At 49.7% G+C, this 17,830-nt stretch overlaps 9 protein-coding genes across 9 annotated transcripts; 8 read left to right on the forward strand and 1 right to left on the reverse strand.

Moving 5' to 3' along the window:
• Window positions 1-209: 209 nt before the first annotated feature.
• GUITHDRAFT_104540 (hypothetical protein) lies at window positions 210-782 on the forward strand (the record flags this gene model as incomplete). Its single annotated transcript, XM_005836501.1, has 5 exons — window positions 210-258; window positions 315-366; window positions 432-503; window positions 557-614; window positions 726-782. The coding sequence occupies 5 exons, from the start codon at window positions 210-212 to the stop codon at window positions 780-782; spliced, it is 288 nt and encodes a 95-aa protein (XP_005836558.1).
• An 881-nt stretch (window positions 783-1,663) lies between these two features.
• GUITHDRAFT_67699 (hypothetical protein) lies at window positions 1,664-1,897 on the forward strand (the record flags this gene model as incomplete). Its single annotated transcript, XM_005836502.1, has 1 exon — window positions 1,664-1,897. A coding segment is annotated over one exon (234 nt), but the record flags the coding sequence as incomplete, so codon positions are not given.
• Window positions 1,898-3,769: 1,872 nt separating this feature from the next.
• Window positions 3,770-5,287, forward strand: GUITHDRAFT_67592 (hypothetical protein; the record flags this gene model as incomplete). Its single annotated transcript, XM_005836503.1, has 1 exon — window positions 3,770-5,287. One exon carries the CDS (start codon window positions 3,770-3,772, stop codon window positions 5,285-5,287), a length of 1,518 nt encoding a protein of 505 aa, XP_005836560.1.
• A 2,231-nt stretch (window positions 5,288-7,518) lies between these two features.
• Window positions 7,519-7,935, forward strand: GUITHDRAFT_67582 (hypothetical protein; the record flags this gene model as incomplete). Its single annotated transcript, XM_005836504.1, has 4 exons — window positions 7,519-7,567; window positions 7,624-7,675; window positions 7,741-7,812; window positions 7,866-7,935. The coding sequence occupies 4 exons, from the start codon at window positions 7,519-7,521 to the stop codon at window positions 7,933-7,935; spliced, it is 243 nt and encodes an 80-aa protein (XP_005836561.1).
• A 983-nt stretch (window positions 7,936-8,918) lies between these two features.
• GUITHDRAFT_45494 (hypothetical protein) lies at window positions 8,919-9,149 on the forward strand (the record flags this gene model as incomplete). Its single annotated transcript, XM_005836505.1, has 1 exon — window positions 8,919-9,149. A coding segment is annotated over one exon (231 nt), but the record flags the coding sequence as incomplete, so codon positions are not given.
• A 114-nt stretch (window positions 9,150-9,263) lies between these two features.
• GUITHDRAFT_151410 (hypothetical protein) lies at window positions 9,264-10,324 on the forward strand. Its single transcript, XM_005836506.1, has one exon. The coding sequence runs from the start codon at window positions 9,594-9,596 to the stop codon at window positions 10,266-10,268; it is 675 nt and encodes a 224-aa protein (XP_005836563.1). The 5' UTR covers window positions 9,264-9,593; the 3' UTR covers window positions 10,269-10,324.
• Window positions 10,325-10,787: 463 nt separating this feature from the next.
• GUITHDRAFT_104544 (hypothetical protein) lies at window positions 10,788-12,872 on the forward strand (the record flags this gene model as incomplete). Its single annotated transcript, XM_005836507.1, has 1 exon — window positions 10,788-12,872. One exon carries the CDS (start codon window positions 10,788-10,790, stop codon window positions 12,870-12,872), a length of 2,085 nt encoding a protein of 694 aa, XP_005836564.1.
• A 1,425-nt stretch (window positions 12,873-14,297) lies between these two features.
• Window positions 14,298-14,603, reverse strand: GUITHDRAFT_104545 (hypothetical protein; the record flags this gene model as incomplete). The annotated part of the gene is made up of 1 exon (XM_005836508.1): window positions 14,298-14,603. One exon carries the CDS (start codon window positions 14,601-14,603, stop codon window positions 14,298-14,300), a length of 306 nt encoding a protein of 101 aa, XP_005836565.1.
• Window positions 14,604-15,756: 1,153 nt separating this feature from the next.
• Window positions 15,757-17,446, forward strand: GUITHDRAFT_104546 (hypothetical protein; the record flags this gene model as incomplete). Its single annotated transcript, XM_005836509.1, has 9 exons — window positions 15,757-15,842; window positions 15,908-15,979; window positions 16,033-16,090; window positions 16,868-16,902; window positions 16,950-16,983; window positions 17,026-17,094; window positions 17,148-17,197; window positions 17,261-17,334; window positions 17,406-17,446. 9 exons carry the CDS (start codon window positions 15,757-15,759, stop codon window positions 17,444-17,446), a joined length of 519 nt encoding a protein of 172 aa, XP_005836566.1.
• Window positions 17,447-17,830: the final 384 nt, after the last annotated feature.

Below are 17,830 nucleotides of genomic sequence, written 5' to 3' on the forward strand. Positions count from 1 at the left end.
TTTGGTAGGATGGGGAGGAATGATAACTTCCACTGAGATGTTACCTAGAAAATTGTTGGAAACTTGCACCATCGCATCGCTTCAGACGTTGCAATGTGCACAAAAGCTTACAAGCCGCCATGAAGAGGAACGATGCTCTTTGATTCCCATCTCAACGTTCAGCTCTGGCTTACATCCTGGACAGGGAAACACTGGGAAATACCGTCACGATGCAGTCTACCATCAGAGAAGTCAGAGCAAGAGAGATCCTAGACTCAAGTAAGGACTCAGAGTCTCTCCATCCCCAGCACAGGGTCACAAGTTCCTGTCGGCAGGAGGAAACCCTACGGTCGAAGTTGATCTGCAAACATCCCTAGGGACTTTCAGGTAAGAAACGTTTGCAGCTGACCAGTGGGATATGGCGGGGGTTGGTAAGGGAACAACCACGGCAGAGCCTCTGTGCCTAGCGGAGCTTCAACGGGGGAGTACGAGGCTGTGGAGTTGAGGGATCAAGATAGAAATCGGTAGAGACGATCATGTGCTGGTCGTGCGAGGGACTGATGTGAGCGGTATGAAGGTTTGGAGGGAAAGGTGTTCTGAAGGCTGTGAAGAATGTCAACGAAATCATTCGACCGGTAAGGAGTTAAAGAGGACGCGTTGTTGTTGTTGATATATGATGAGATGTGTCATGATCATGATCGTGATCAAGGCGCACCTGCGTTCCTCTTGACCATTTTTCATCACAGGCTCTCGTTGGGGAGCAAGGCTCTTGTCAGATTCTCATCGATGACAAACTCATGTGACTCCTCCTCCTCCTCCTCCTCCTCCTCCTCCTCCTCCTCCTCCTCCTCCTGCTGCTGCTGCTGCTGCTGCTCCTCCTCCTCTTGCTCCTCCTGCTCCTCCTGCTCCTCCTCCTCCTCCTCCTCCTCCTCCTCCTCCTCCTCCTCCTCCTCTTGTTCTCGATGCTTCTACCACTGTTCCTTGCCCTCAAGCATTTTCTTCTTTCACTTCCCCTTTGTCCCACTATCTTTGAGAATCTGATTCCATCGGGAAGAGCTTTGGATGGAACGCAACAAAAAGAGACTTTAGGAGCCAATGCAATCTTAGCGGCCTCTCTTGCTGCCTGCAAGGTGTGCACCACCCTCAAACTCACCTATCGGATTCCACAACCACAGCACTGTTCGGAATCTATTTGCTTTGCTATTTACCAGATGAACTGTCCCTGTTTCCAGGCAGATCACAATACAAGCGTTTCATGCAGGTTCTTTCAAAAATAATGATGCCACCGAATCAATCAGCAGCCCCGAGTCCCTCTGACACTGACGAGACCGCGGAAAGGCATGATGATCATAATGGTATGGATGCAGTGCAGACTGCAGTCACTGCCCATCTGCGTTCACTCGGTTTACAACCAGAGGATCTTGGAAGTCACTCTATTAGGAAGGGGGCAGCAACTTATTGTTCATCCGGGAGTACTCACTGTCCATCGAGCAGTGCTGTGTCTGAGCGAGCAGGATGGTCCAATGGAGCAGTTTTCAACACGTATCTACGATATGAAGCAGCAGGTGATGCATTTGTTGGACGCACTATAACAGGGCCTCCCATCGACTCATCAGAGTTTGCGATTCTTCCGCCGCATTTCAAAGAAGCTGACTCGTCAGGGATGGTTACAAGTGCGATTGAGATGCTGTTCCCAACATTACCAATGTGCATGTATGGAGTTGCGGAGTTTGCACTCGCATCCGTGTTATACCATGCAGACTTCCTGAGAACGAATTTGCAGAGGAATCGTCCTCTTTGGAAGTCAACCTTGTTTCAGGACGAAGCTATGCTGAATACTTTGAAATCAAAGGTTGTTTGCTGCATGCCAAAGGAAGCAAGGGGCAGAATGGAAGCGACAGGCATTCCTCCACACGTTCATCAATATGTCCACAATGACAAGGTTATTGCGTCCCTAGAAAAAATACAAAGAGAAGTTCTGGAGTTCAAGCAATCTAGCCGGGGCAACCAGGCATTGGCAGAAGGAGTTTCGGAGAGGCGACAAGTTGGTTTCGTACCAAATGAGTCTGGACAATCAGCAAAGGATTTCTTTCGCCAAGGCTTGCTAGAGAATCGAGATGAGTTCAAAGCTATCATACGGGAGGTGATTATGGAGACGGGAGGGGAAGCAAGTGGATCACAGAGAGATGTTCAGCAAAGGGGCCCCCAGGCTTCGGGTCATAGTGTTGTTGAGTCTGGTCGCAGGAGTGAGGAGCTGGAAACCCCATTGTCGGCATGGAATTTGTGGTTCTGTGGAAACGAGAAAAAACAAATCCCCCCTTTGAGAAATGTTTCTGCGGGGGAGTTGAAGCCTGGACAAAGCAATACAAAGCGACGTTCAGACGTGAAGTTTCTCGTGAAATGTTTTGAGCAGCATATGAACAACGTGCTAGCTGACAAGGATACAGACGAGAGGGATACAGAACTAAGGAGGTTTGAAGAGTTGAAAAGAGCAACCGGAGTCAGGCGCATGCTCAGGGAATCGCAGGAGATTTTTGTCAAGTATGAGTCGTCTTTCTACAGTTGGATCAATGTAGACTCGGGCTACACTTTCCGCAGAGGGCAATTGAAATGGAATACATTCGTGAAGAAGTTAAGGAAAAAATTCAAGAAGAACTCAGGCTCATCTGCATCAAGTCGTTGAGAATAGTCAGGATGATGTTTTCTTTGAACATGGAATAAAAGTACTTGAATACGCTGAACGATTGTCGATATTCAGCCATGATCATGGAAGTCAGTGCATTGTTTCCAGAATAACTTTTTGAATTGCTTCGATCAAACGTCCCATGCCATGATCAGATGACTACAAGGTTCAGAACTAGCCTACGTCGTAGAGGTTTTCTTCCCTCAAGCCAGGTTCAATGCTGTTTGTTACTCTCATATTGCTTAATTAGAGAATACAAGGACAGACAATCGATGAAGGACATGATTTCCCTATGTTATGCATTATTTGGTTAGTCAGGAACAAACAGCATACTGAGAACAAGTGCGATCTATCTTCCTTCCATCGCCACCGGCATGAATTTTCGCTCAGTCCAATTTATAGTTCAAACTATAAACCTGACAGAAAACAAATGTTTAGTACATTGAATCCTACCTAGATCCCATAGCTCGAGCTATATAATTCTCAACAAATTATCTTGTTGCTGCCACTGCCGCTACTATGGCCAAGAGAGTTCGAGAGCTGGAGGAGGAGGAGACGAGTTCAGCTGTAGAGCAAGAGGCTAGGGGGGTACAAACAAAAGTCATCCAAACAGACCAAGCCATCACTGCTGCAGAGCAAGAGATCAAGGGAGTAGAGGAAAAGATCAAGGGAGTAGAGGAAAAGATCAAGGGAGTCGAGGACGAGATCAAGGGAGTAGTGGAAAAGATCAATGGAGTCGAGGACGAGATCAAGGGAGTAGTGGACGAGATCAAGGGAGTAGACCAAACCATGGCTGCTGTAGAGCAAGAGATCAGCCAGGCACAAGACCCCAATATGAAGCCTGTCTTGATCATGAAGCAAACGAAGCTTGAAGGTGAAAAGCAACAGCTTGCGGCCAGAGAGAAACGGCTTCGAGGTGACAAGAGACAGCTTGCGGCCAGAGAGAAACGACTTGGAGTTAGAGAGAGACAGCTTAGAGTTAAAGAGAGACAGCTTCGAGATGAAGAGGCAAGGCTTCAAGATAAAGAGGCAAAGCTTCGAGAGGAAATGAAGGAAAAGAAGCAGGCAGCCTTTACCTGGACAGAGTCAGAAGCTCGGCTTGACGGTATGGGGTTTTGCAAGGAGGAGAAATACTTCCGTCTAGATTGCTCTTACTTATGGGGCACAAATGTAAACAGCGGAGAGCATCTTCTTCTCTACTGCCGAAAAGCATTCCTGGAGCAGTTCCGTTTCCTGCAAGAGCAAGTGCTAGAGCATGGTGCTCTTGGATGGATACAAGGCTCTCCAGGAACAGGGAAGACAACAACAACGCTTTCGTTTTGTATGAAGCTGGATAGGAATGAGTGGAGCTTCAAATGCATCAGGCTGAAGGCCAGAAGCAACACCTGTGTCGTGGAGGTGACAGGCAACAAGAGAAGAACATGCTCTGTCGCAAAGGAGTCTGAGGGGAAGCAGATGACACTGTTGCTTGAAGGGTTGTCAGACGGCAAAAAGAGCCTCCTGGTGCTCGATGGCTACTTGACACACCAAGAATCTCACACGAGAGCTTTGGTAGCATGTATAGGATGGCGGGATGCTGACAGGCAGAATCGACGTCTTGTGGTGGTGACGTCAATGGCTTCTCGAGGAAAGGTCTACGATGAAGAGGATCGAGAGATGAGGCTGAAGGTTCACATAGTGCCATCATGGAGGATCGATGAATATCTAGAGGCAGTGCAGTTTGACGAGTTTTACAACAAGGTGGGAGCCACCTTGGAGATGAATGTGACAGGAGAGGCTTTGGGTTTCAAGATGACTACAGGGCCGAGATCGAAAGAAGAGCGAGTGAGACATAAGCACTACCTCGCAGGTGGGTCATGTCGGTACATGTTCGACATGACTGCGGCGGATGTCCTTCGGTCCTTGGATCTTGCGCTTCAAAGTGCTCCAAACTTACAAGATCTTTTTCGGGGCCATGTAGGCGCTTCCTCGGGGGATATGACGAACAGGCTGATTGCTACTATGGTAACTCAGGAGAAGGTGGTCTGGTTTCCTGTGAGCAAGTACGTAGCCAGCAATCTTGCGGCGTCCGTGGGTGCGGTTGACATACTGAGAAGAATGCTGACGGCCTTTAGGGGCCCGCGAGCCATGCATGGGTATCTTTTGGAGATGCTCTTTTTCGAGGAAGTGAGAAGAGACCTGAGCATCACTTACCGTGGATCAAGCGAGCCTGAAGTTTTGAAAGCATGCAATCTCGTTGTAATCTTCGATCCGTCACAAGACACGGACTCTCTTCCCCACACGAGGGTGTGTCTCAAGCCAATCAGTGAATTTCAAGGTGGCTGGGACGCAATCATTGTAGATCAGGATGACAAGGTCGTGCAGTTTTTTCAGCTGACGGTTGCAAAGGATCACTCTCTCAAGCTCTCGTATTTCTTGACTGCTCTTGAGGCTCTGGGGGTTCCTGCAGGTGGGACATGGACGATAAGGATCGTTTTTGTCGTCCTGCCGGAGGATGGAATGTTGTTCCGAATAGCCTCTGTCAAGGATGAAGGAGCGCTAGAGCAGTACATGTGGAAGAAAGGGGAGGAGAGGTCGATGGTCCAGGTGGCGAGTATTGATTTCAATCGAGGGTTCGTTGGTTAGTGAAGGGTGGCGAATGAAGATGCCAGGAACTGCTCAGATGGCTGAAGATGTGAAGGAAGTAGACCACTCATAGCATGCGCTGAGGCTGAGCCGTCATGCACGTACAAGGGGGGGTGTGGATAATTTTACTCACAAAACTAATATACAATCCATATTCACCCATGAATCATATGTTTGGGTAGTACAGGTCATCACTGAAAACCATAACTTGACAGTAAAATGCGATCGCATCACCAGCCTCGCCTCTGCTCTTCCTCTGGGTGATGGAGGCAGTGCAGGCGCGGCTGGGGCCTCTGAGTCTTCCGAAGGAGGGGCTGCAGGGGGCTCTGAGTCTTCCGAAGGAGGGGCTGCAGGGGGAACTGACTCCAAGGCTGACTCGCTGACTCGGGTGGGTAGAGATCTACTGCGTAGCTGCAGTGAGCCCGGGAAGAGCTTCCTGAGCCGGGGATAACTGCGCCCTGGTCAAGGGAAACTCTGCATGAACCGCCCTATGACTGAAGGCTTGGGGGGGATACAGGGAGGTCCGCCCGCGAGTTGAAAGAGAGCAGGCGATACGATCTCGCTGCTCAGACGTGCGCTATCAGCTCGCCGAGGTCCATATACTCCACGATCAACCCGGGCCTGATGCACCCGCAGCAAGGAAGCTGGTAGGGGAGGAAGGACCAGATCCGGCTCGTCCGCTTGACGGAGGGTCAGAGGAGGGTCGAGAATGTCCAGGTCTGCACACAGATCTTCAGTGGGGTCGATCGGCTCCTGAGCATGCATCCCGTACTCTCCCGAGGGGTCGAGCGGCTCCGGAGCATGCATCCCGTGCTCTCAGCACGCCTCCGCTCCCTCCAGCAGCACTCTGAAGACAAACTGCACCTGCAACGCCGGGTATACGGGGCCGGACGGAGGGAGCTGTACGGCATGCGCGGCAGGCAAGTACAAGAGCTCGAGCGGGCCAGCAGCCTGCAGCTCGTGCGACGCGATCATTGCTCACATGACTTCTCCCGTGGGGTCGACTAGCTCAGAAAACTGTATCTGCGGTGCTGGGTTTGAATATGTACGCGCACAGAAGGCAGTATGCGACCTCTCCTCCTCGTCGTCCGTGGTCACCTAAAGCCCGATGAGCTTCTGGGTTCACGTCATGCATACCGACTTCTCAAGCTCCTACGCCTACTTCCAAGTCGATGTGGAGCTCAGTGCAATCATGTACGTACCCTGGATGATCTCGATTGTGTGCGAAGGAAGTTTCATGTTGGCCAAACGGTGAAAGATGAACCGGGAAGTGAAATCACTGAATAAATCACCGCTGCTCCTTTTTCAATCACAAATTTTGAAAACTTGACTAAATTGTTCTTCTTCACTCAACGACTGCAATGTCTGCCAAGTCCTGGTCGTAGATATCTACCAATCCCCGGACTTTCGGAACACCGTTCAAGAAATTTGACTCTTCTTTCATCATTTGTCTTATCAAGTTGAAAGGAAGCTGCTTGTCACCTTTGAAATAAAATCACTCAAACAGCAGTCTGTTCATAGCCTTCATCTCGCTCTCTCTGACTCACAGAGCAGACGCTCTTGTTGGCGGCACTGCACCAGCATTTGCGATCAAGCAATGCTCGCTCCTGACAAGGCACTCGTCTCACTGAGAACTCAAAGTTAGGCTGAGCAGCCGGTCTTCTACAGGCCCGGGGTCACGGAGGTTCGGTGGCACCGGGCCGAATTGACTGAGTGAAATCGACAGATGAAGATCTCTTGGGAATGCTTGCAATGTGAGAACAGTGGTGAGGGGATGCGGCAGGGATGCGAGAGATGCGGGAGAGGGAGAGATGGACGAGGGAGGATGGGACCGTGGGAGTGACAGAGGGAGGGAGGCAGACGAGATTCATATGGGGTCATGGTGAAGTATTCAACCATTTCATCTTTGGACCACTATCCAACCATCTATGTCTCACCAGAACTGATGCTGCCTCAATGTCTGACGTCCTGCATAGCTGGCGATATCCCCTGCTCCTCTCTTTGTTATCAGCCGCAGCTGCATTTGGTAGGATGGGGAGGAATGATAACTTCCACTGAGATGTTACCTAGAAAATTGTTGGAAACTTGCACCATCGCATCGCTTCAGACGTTGCAATGTGCACAAAAGCTTACAAGCCGCCATGAAGAGGAACGATGCTCTTTGATTCCCATCTCAACGTTCAGCTCTGGCTTACATCCTGGACAGGGAAACACTGGGAAATACCGTCACGATGCAGTCTACCATCAGAGAAGTCAGAGCAAGAGAGATCCTAGACTCAAGTAAGGACTCAGAGTCTCTCCATCCCCAGCACAGGGTCACAAGTTCCTGTCGGCAGGAGGAAACCCTACGGTCGAAGTTGATCTGCAAACATCCCTAGGGACTTTCAGGTAAGAAACGTTTGCAGCTGACCTGTGGGATATGGCGGGGGGTGGTAAGGGAACAACCACGGCAGAGCCTCTGTGCCTAGCGGAGCTTCAACGGGGGAGTACGAGGCTGTGGAGTTGAGGGATCAAGATAGAAATCGGTAGAGACGATCAGGTGCTGGTCGTGCGAGGGACTGATGTGAGCGGTATGAAGGTTTGGAGGGAAAGGTGTTCTGAAGGCTGTGAAGAATGTCAACGAAATCATTCGACCTGTAAGGAGTTAAAGAGGATGCGTTGTTGTTGTTGATATATGATGAGATGTGTCATGATCATGATCGTGATCGAGGCGCAACTGCGTTCCTCTTGACCATTTTTCATCACAGGCTCTCGTTGGGGAACAATGCTCTTGTCAGATTCTCATCGATAACAAACTCATGTGACTCCTCCTCCTCCTCCTCCTCCTCCTCCTCCTCCTCCTCCTCCTCCTCCTCCTGCTCCTCGTCCTCGTCCTCCTCCTCCTCCTCCTCCTCCTCTTGTTCTCGATGCTTCTACCACTGTTCCTTGCCCTCAAGCATTTTCTTCTTTCACTTCCCCTTTCTCCCACTATCTTTGAGAATCTGATTCCATCGGGAAGAGCTTTGGATGGAACGCAACAAAAAGAGACTTTAGGAGCCAATGCAATCTTAGCGGCCTCTCTTGCTGCCTGCAAGGTGTGCACCACCCTCAAACTCACCTATCGGATTCCACAACCACAGCACTGTTCGGAATCTATTTGCTTTGCTATTTACCAGATGAACTGTCCCTGTTTCCAGGCAGATCACAATACAAGCGTTTCATGCAGGTTCTTTCAAAAATAATGATGCCACCGAATCAATCAGCAGCCCCGAGTCCCTCTGACACTGACGAGACCGCGGAAAGGCATGATGATCATAATGGTATGGATGCAGTGCAGACTGCAGTCACTGCCCATCTGCGTTCACTCGGTTTACAACCAGAGGATCTTGGAAGTCACTCTATTAGGAAGGGGGCAGCAACTTATTGTTCATCCGGGAGTACTCACTGTCCATCGAGCAGTGCTGTGTCTGAGCGAGCAGGATGGTCCAATGGAGCAGTTTTCAACACGTATCTACGATATGAAGCAGCAGGTGATGCATTTGTTGGACGCACTATAACAGGGCCTCCCATCGACTCATCAGAGTTTGCGATTCTTCCGCCGCATTTCAAAGAAGCTGACTCGTCAGGGATGGTTACAAGTGCGATTGAGATGCTGTTCCCAACATTACCAATGTGCATGTATGGAGTTGCGGAGTTTGCACTCGCATCCGTGTTATACCATGCAGACTTCCTGAGAACGAATTTGCAGAGGAATCGTCCTCTTTGGAAGTCAACCTTGTTTCAGGACGAAGCTATGCTGAATACTTTGAAATCAAAGGTTGTTTGCTGCATGCCAAAGGAAGCAAGGGGCAGAATGGAAGCGACAGGCATTCCTCCACACGTTCATCAATATGTCCACCATGACAAGGTTATTGCGTCCCTAGAAAAAATACAAAGAGAAGTTCTGGAGTTCAAGCAATCTAGCCGGGGCAACCAGGCATTGGCAGAAGGAGTTTCGGAGAGGCGACAAGTTGGTTTCGTACCAAATGAGTCTGGACAATCAGCAAAGGATTTCTTTCGCCAAGGCTTGCTAGAGAATCGAGATGAGTTCAAAGCTATCATACGGGAGGTGATTATGGAGACGGGAGGGGAAGCAAGTGGATCACAGAGAGATGTTCAGCAAAGGGGCCCCCAGGCTTCAGGTCATAGTGTTGTTGAGACTGGTCGCAGGAGTGAGGAGCGCACCGTAATATCGCAGGAGTGAGGAGCGCACCGTAATAATGCTCCCACCGTCACAAATTGGAAGGAAGCCATGAGAGTTCTTCATTATCTCAATCAGACAAAAACCATGGGAATAACTTTTAAACGGAATGGAAGTCTAAACTCACCATACCCTGGACTAATTGCATATAGCGATAGCGACTTTGGAGGAGACTCCTCAGATCGTCGCTCAACCATTGGCATCCTTCTGCAATACAATGGCGCTCCGGCAGACACTGTTGGAGGAAACGAGAGCAGAGACCCGGGTGGTTCTATTGATGAAGCAGCTGGGGAAAGCGCGTCGGCTCTGGAAGAAGTACTTTTGACAGAAGAGCTGGAAACCCCATTGTCGGCATGGAATTTGTGGTTCTGTGGAAACGAGAAAAAACAAATCCCCCCTTTGAGAAATGTTTCTGCAGGGGAGTTGAAGCCTGGACAAAGCAATACAAAGCGACGTTCAGACGTGAAGTTTCTCGTGAAATGTTTTGAGCAGCATATGAACAACGTGCTAGCTGACAAGGATACAGACGAGAGGGATACAGAACTAAGGAGGTTTGAAGAGTTGAAAAGAGGAACCGGAGTCAGGCGCATGCTCAGGGAATCGCAGGAGATTTTTGTCAAGTATGAGTCGTCTTTCTACAGTTGGATCAATGTAGACTCGGGCTACAGTTTCCGCAGAGGGCAATTGAAATGGAATACATTCGTGAAGAAGTTAAGGAAAAAATTCAAGAAGAACTCAGGCTCATCTGCATCAAGTCGTTGAGAATAGTCAGGATGATGTTTTCTTTGAACATGGAATAAAAGTACTTGAATACGCTGAACGATTGTCGATATTCAGCCATGATCATGGAAGTCAGTGCATTGTTTCCAGAATAACTTTTTGAATTGCTTCGATCAAACGTCCCATGCCATGATCAGATGACTACAAGGTTCAGAACTAGCCTACGTCGTAGAGGTTTTCTTCCCTCAAGCCAGGTTCAATGCTGTTTGTTACTCTCATATTGCTTAATTAGAGAATACAAGGACAGACAATCGATGAAGGACATGATTTCCCTATGTTATGCATTATTTGGTTAGTCAGGAACAAACAGCATACTGAGAACAAGTGCGATCTATCTTCCTTCCATCGCCACCGGCATGAATTTTCGCTCAGTCCAATTTATAGTTCAAACTATAAACCTGACAGAAAACAAATGTTTAGTACATTGAATCCTACCTAGATCCCATAGCTCGAGCTATATAATTCTCAACAAATTATCTTGTTGCTGCCACTGCCGCTACTATGGCCAAGAGAGTTCGAGAGCTGGAGGAGGAGGAGACGAGTTCAGCTGTAGAGCAAGAGGCTAGGGGGGTACAAACAAAAGTCATCCAAACAGACCAAGTCATCACTGCTGCAGAGCAAGAGATCAAGGGAGTAGTGGACGAGATCAAGGGAGTAGTGGACGAGATCAAGGGAGTCGAGGACGAGATCAATGGAGTAGTGGAAAAGATCAATGGAGTCGAGGACGAGATCAAGGGAGTAGTGGACGAGATCAAGGGAGTAGACCAAACCATGGCTGCTGTAGAGCAAGAGATCAGCCAGGCACAAGACCCCAATATGAAGCCTGTCTTGATCATGAAGCAAACGAAGCTTGAAGGTGAAAAGCAACAGCTTGCGGCCAGAGAGAAACGGCTTCGAGGTGACAAGAGACAGCTTGGAGTTAGAGAGAGACAGCTTAGAGTTAAAGAGAGACAGCTTCGAGATGACAAGGCAAAGCTTCGAGATAAAGAGGCAAAGCTTCGAGAGGAAATGAAGGAAAAGAAGCAGGCAGCCTTTACCTGGACAGAGTCAGAAGCTCGGCTTGACGGTATGGGGTTTTGCAAGGAGGAGAAATACTTCCGTCTAGATTGCTCTTACTTATGGGGCACAAATGTAAACAGCGGAGAGCATCTTCTTCTCTACTGCCGAAAAGCATTCCTGGAGCAGTTCCGTTTCCTGCAAGAGCAAGTGCTAGAGCATGGTGCTCTTGGATGGATACAAGGCTCTCCAGGAACAGGGAAGACAACAACAACGCTTTCGTTTTGTATGAAGCTGGATAGGAATGAGTGGAGCTTCAAATGCATCAGGCTGAAGGCCAGAAGCAACACTTGTGTCGTGGAGGTGACAGGCAACAAGAGAAGAACATGCTCATTCGCAAAGGAGTCTGAGGGGAAACAGATGACACTGTTGCTTGAAGGGTTGTCAGACGGCAAAAGGAGCCTCGTGGTACTCGATGGCTACTTGACACACCAAGAATCTCACATGAGAGCTTTGGTAGCTTGTATCAGATGGCGGGATGCTGACAGGCAGAATCGACGTCTTGTGGTGGTGACGTCAATGGCTTCTCGAGGAAAGGTCTACGATGAAGAGGATCGAGAGTTGAGGCTGAAGGAGCACATAGTCCCATCATGGAGGATCGATGAATATCTAGAGGCAGTGCAGTTTGACGAGTTTTACAATAAGGTGGCTCCCACCTTGGAGATGAATGCGACAGGAGAGGCTTTGGGTTTCAAGATGACTACACGGCCGAGATCGAAAGAAGAGCGAGTGAGACATAAGCACTACCTCGCAGGTGGGTCATGTCGGTACATGTTCGACATGACTGCGGCGGAGGTCCTTCGGTCCTTGGATGTTGCGCTTCTATGTGCTCCAAACTTACAAGATCTTTTTCGGGGCCATGTAGGCGCTTCCTCGGGGGATATGACGAACAGGCTGATTGCTACTATGGTCACTCAGGAGAAGGTGGTCAGGTTTCCTGTGAGCAAGTACGTAGCCAGCAATCTTGCGGCGTCCGCGGGTGCGGTTGACATGCTGAGAAGAATGTTGACGGCCTTTAGAGGCCTGCGAGCCATGCATGGGTATCTTTTGGAGATGCTCTTTTTCGAGGAAGTGAGACGAGACCTGAGCATAACTTACCGTGGATCGAGTGAGCCTGAAGTTTTGAAAGCATGCAATCTCGTTGTAATCTTCGATCCGTCACAAGACACGGACTCTCTTCCCCACACGAGGGTGTGTCTCAAGCCTATCAGTGAATTTCAAGGTGGCTGGGACGCAATCATTGTAGATCAGGATGACAAGGTCGTGCAGTTTTTTCAGCTGACGGTTGCGAAGGATCACTCTCTCAAGCTCTCGTATTTCTTGACTGCTCTTAAGGCTCTGGGGATTCCTGCAGGTGAGATATGGACGATAAGGATCGTTTTTGTCGTCCCGCCGGAGGATGGAATGTTGTTCCGAATAGCCTCTGTCAAGGATGAAGGAGCGCTAGAGCAGTACATGTGGAAGAAAGGGGAGGAGCGGTCGATGGTCCAGGTGGCGAGTATTGATTTCAATCGAGGGTTCGTTGGTTAGTGAAGGGTGGCGAATGAAGATGCCAGGAACTGCTCAGATGGCTGAAGATGTGAAGGAAGTAGACCACTCATAGCATGCGCTGAGGCTGAGCCGTCATGCTCACGTACAAGGGGGGATGTGGATAATTTTACTCACAAAACTAGTATACAATCCAAATTCACCTATGATTCATATGTTCTGAGTAGTACAGGCCATCACTGAAAACCATAACTTGATAGTAAAATGCGATCGCATCACCAGCCTCGCCTCTGCTCTTCCTCTGGGTCATGAGGCAGTGCAGGCGCCGCTGGGGGCTCTGAGTCTTCCGAAGCAGGGGCTGCAGGGGGAACTGACTCCAAGGCTGACTCGCTGACTCGGGTGGGTAGAGATCTACTGCGTAGCTGCCGTGAGCCCGGGAAGAGCTTCCTGAGCCGGGGATAAGTGCGCCCTGGTCAAGGGAAACTCTGCATGAACCGCCCTATGACTGAAGGCTTGGGGGGGATACAGGGTGGCCCGCCCGCGAGTTGAAAGAGAGCAGGCGATACGATCTCGCTGCTCGGACGTGCGCTATCAGCTCGCCGAGGTCAATATACTCCACGATCAACCCGGGCCTGATGCACCCGCAGGAAGGAAGCTGGTAGGGGAGGAAGGACCAGATCCGGCTCGTCCGCGTGACGGAGGGTACCATCCAGCCGAGAGAACAGAGGAGGGGGCGAGAATGTCCAGGTCTGCACACAGGTAGATGAAGAAAGCAAACTCCAGTGGGGACAAAACTGAAGGGCTGGCCGAGCTCAGGTTGACGTCCGAGCCTCCGTCAGACAAGGGCAAGGTTTTTCGTCCTGAAGAACACTCTGATCGAAAGCGGCATATGCATCACTCACCATCTCAGGATCGCTGCCCCTTAAGAAGTACTGCAAATTGGGAGGTGAGTAGCACGGATAAGGTGTTTGCGTGCTTGTGGAGGTCATCGTCAAGAGCCGCGAGCTTTTCCTCAAGCCAGTTTCTGATGAAGCCCCTATAGCCCATAAGTATGCCTCCTTCTACGACCCCCTCCAGCTCGACTGAAGCTCCGCAAGTGCGCAAACTCTTTCAATCCACAAAAATGCACTCAGCGACTCCTGCACAGAAGTGCCGCGGGCTGCGCCGTTCAGTCACGGCACTGTGGCAGGTCCATTCATCACTGATCACATGCCGCTGGCCTAATCCTGCGCGTCAGTTCGACCCAGTCGAAGTCGTGAGTTAAGAACAGTACAAGCTGTGAGTTAAGAACAGTACAAGCTGTGAGTTAAGAACAGTACAAGCTGTGAGTTAAGAACAGTACAAGCTGTGAGTTAAGAACAGTACAAGCTGTGAGTTAAGAACAGTACAAGCTGTGAGTTAAGAACAGTACAAGCTGTGAGTTAAGAACAGTACAAGCTGTGAGTTAAGAACAGTACAAGCTGTGAGTCACGGAACCCGCCTGAACTCTATTATGAACTCAAGGCGGGTCTGATATCGATCGTAGATTATGAACTCCCTGTACTTCTTCAGGAAGGCTCCAGGATGGGTCGCCTTGGTGACTCCGATGACCGAGTTATACCCTGACGGCGCCAGTCTCTGTTGATTCATCGCGTTTAGAGCTTCATAAGGCCTCCCCAGCATAGCTCGGATCAGGAACATGTAGCAAAGGCCAGTTGAGTTGGGCGTGCAGTACTCGTCACTCTTGCTAGAGTTCTCCGCCAGATAGATCCCCGCTCCAAACAAGCCATTCATATCGAAGCGTCGCTCGTCAAGTCCCTCAGCACTCACGATAGAGTCTATGTTGTTCTCCTTGGTGTCATGAAACAGCAAGTGGGTTCCCCCTGATAACCCTTGTGTGTCAGGTGCTTGTTGTCTCGCCCTTGCCCCATGTATTTCGGTTTACATGTCGACGACGTGAGCTCTTGCATCCTGTCTCTCTGATACAGGTGTGACATCTCGCTATCTCGCTCTCCTCGCCGTTGTTCTCTCTCCTTGCGTTCCCGTTCCTCCTTCTCCTTGCTTTCCTTCTCACTTTTCCTCTCGCTTTTTCGACCTTTGAAATGACACAGCTCGGGAGTTTCAATCAAAGTCTGAGAGACAAGGTGCCCTTGGGGGGGATGAAAGGAGCTCCGAAAGACGTGGGGCGAAAGCATGCTGCTTGAAGAAAGCCTGAGGCAAATCAGAGCAGACGCTCTTGTTGGCGGCCGTCTGACAAGCTTCTCCTTGTCTTCTATAGGCCCGGGGTCACGGAGGTTTGGTGGCACCGGGCCGGATTCACTGAGTTAAAATGGTTAGCTAATAAAGATTTCACTGGACTGCCCGACAATGCTGGTCATGTGAGAACCGTGGTGAGGGGATGCGGCAAGGATGCGGGAGAGACAGAGAGGGGATCAATGCAGCAAGGGCTAGAGAGGGAGGGACGAGGGAGGATGGGACCGTGGGAGAGACAAAGGGAGGGAGGCAGACGAGATTCATACGGGATCATGGTGAAGTTTTCAACCAGTTCATCTTTGGATCACTATCCAACCATCTATATCTCACCAGAACTTATGTTGCCTCAGTGTCTGACGTCCTGCATAGCTGGCGCTATCCCCTGCTGCTCTCTTTGTTATCAGCCGCAGCTGCATTTGGTAGGATGGGGAGGAATGATAACTTCCACTGAGATGTTACCTAGAAAATTGTTGGAACCTTGCACCATGGCATCGCTTCAGACGTTGCAATGTGCACAAAAGCTTACAAGCCGCCATGAAGAGGAACGATGCTCTTTGATTCCCATCTCAACGTTCAGCTCTGGCTTACAACCTGGACAGGGGAACACTGGGAAACACCGTCACGATGCAGTCTACCATCAGAGAAGTCAGAGCAAGAGAGATCCTAGACTCAAGTAAGGATTCAGAGTCTCTGCATGCCCAGCACGGGTCACAAGTTCCTGTCGGCAGGAGGAAACCCTACGGTCGAAGTTGATCTGCAAACATCCCTAGGGACTTTCAGGTAAGAAAAGTTTGCAGCTGACCTGTGGAATATGGCGGGGGATGGTAAGGGAACACCCACGGCAGAGCCTCAGTGCCCAGCGGAGCTTCAACGGGGGAGTACGAGGCTGTGGAGTTGAGGGATCAAGATAGAAATCGGTAGAGACTATCAGGTGCTGGTCGTGCGAGGGACTGATGTGAGGGGTATGAAGGTTTGGAGGGAAAGGTGTTCTGAAGGCTGTGAAGAATGTCAACGAAATCATTCGGCCGGTAAGGAGTCAAAGAGGATGCGTTGATGTTGTTGATATATGATGAGATGTGTCATGCGTTGATGTTGTTGATATATGATGAGATGTGTCATGCGTTGTTGTTGTTGATATATGATGAGATGTGTCATGATCATGATCGTGATCAAGGCGCACCTGCGTTCCTCTTGACCATTTTTCATCACAGGCTCTCGTTGGGGAACAATGCTCTTGTCAGATTCTCATCGATAACAAACTCATGTGACTCCTCCTCCTCCTCCTCCTTCTCCTCCTCCTTCTCCTCCTCCTCCTCCTCCTCCTCCTCCTCCTCCTCCTCCTCCTCCTCCTCCTCTTTTTCTAGATGCTGCTACCTTGCATTTTCTTCTTTCACTTCCCCTTTCTCCCACTATCTTTGAGAATCTGATTCCATCGGGAAGAGCTTTGGATGGAACGCAACAAAAAGAGACTTTAGGAGCCAATGCAATCTTAGCGGCCTCTCTTGCTGCCTGCAAGGTGTACATGGCCCCCTCCCTCAAACTCACCTATCGGATTCCACAACCACAGCACTGTTCGATGACACTCTCATTCTCTAGATTCTTCACCACTCTACCTCCCTCTCCTCCCTCTCCTCCCTCTCCTCCCTCTCCTCCCTCTCCTTCCTCTCCTCCTTCCTCTCCTCTTCCTTCACCACCACCACATGCCCCCTCTACTTTTCTTCCTCACCCTTTCCCCTTCTCCACTAATTCGTGTTCTTCCTCCCCTTGATCGATCTCTCCCCTGTCGCTCATCACATGGAGAGCAGGCTGGAGCTGCTGCACATCAACTGGAATATTTCGAGTCAGCCCCTCACAATCAGCAGCTCACCCGCTGAAGTGCTGTATCAGGTACATCAGCCAGCTCGCAGGAACGAAGGAAATGGTTGAAAGTGTTCTACTTGCTCCTCCTCTCACTCCCTTTCAGTCTCTCCCCATTCCATGGATGAACGTGATAAATGGCGGGCAGCACGCTGGAAATCGTCTGCAGATGCAGGTGGGACTTGTTTTACCTTGCAGAGTTTGCGCTTCCTCCTCATAGTCAGCTAGGAGTTTATGGTTGCCCCTGTTGGAGCTGAGAATTTCCAAGAGGCGATGAGGTGAATTCTTGCCTTGTCTTCTCCGTCTGTTCGAAAAGTTTCATCACGAAATCTGTCATGCAGGATGGGCTCGGAGGTCTACCACACGCTGAGGAAGATCATCATCGACAAACATGGGCCAGCCGCGGCTTCGATCGGTGAGATCCTGTGAGAGATGGGACAGTAGTTGAAGAAGTTGTTTGTTCACCATTCTTGACTTGATGAGCAGGTGACGAGGGGGGTTTTGCTCCTGATGTCGAGGTGTGCTAGCTCAATCATACACTTATCAACAACAAGAATTGTTGGTCCAACCATGTTTCTTTTGAAGATCTTCTTCAAACTCTTCTTTTCTTCCCTCATTTAATGTTTGTCACGTCTTAGCTATCCTTCTCGCCTTCTCCTCGTCCTCCCCTTCGTCATCGTCTCCTGCTCCCATTCTTTCTTTACCAAAAGAATCATCATCACGATATGCATCATCTGCTTCACATTAATCATCATCATCATCATCATCACCAACAACAAATCATCATCATCATCATCATCATCATCATCATCATCATCATCATCATCATCATCATCATCATCATCATCATCATCATCATCATCATCATCATCATCATCATCCTATCATCATCCACTACCCCGACCACCCCA

Source organism: Guillardia theta, assembly GCF_000315625.1.
Source record: "Guillardia theta CCMP2712 unplaced genomic scaffold GUITHscaffold_17, whole genome shotgun sequence".
Lineage (NCBI taxonomy): Eukaryota > Cryptophyceae > Pyrenomonadales > Geminigeraceae > Guillardia > Guillardia theta.

Excerpts from the sequence above, each read along its gene's own strand:
- GUITHDRAFT_151410 (XM_005836506.1), top strand. The coding sequence starts at position 9,594 with ATGGGAATAACTTTTAAACGGAATGGAAGTCTAAACTCACCATACCCT.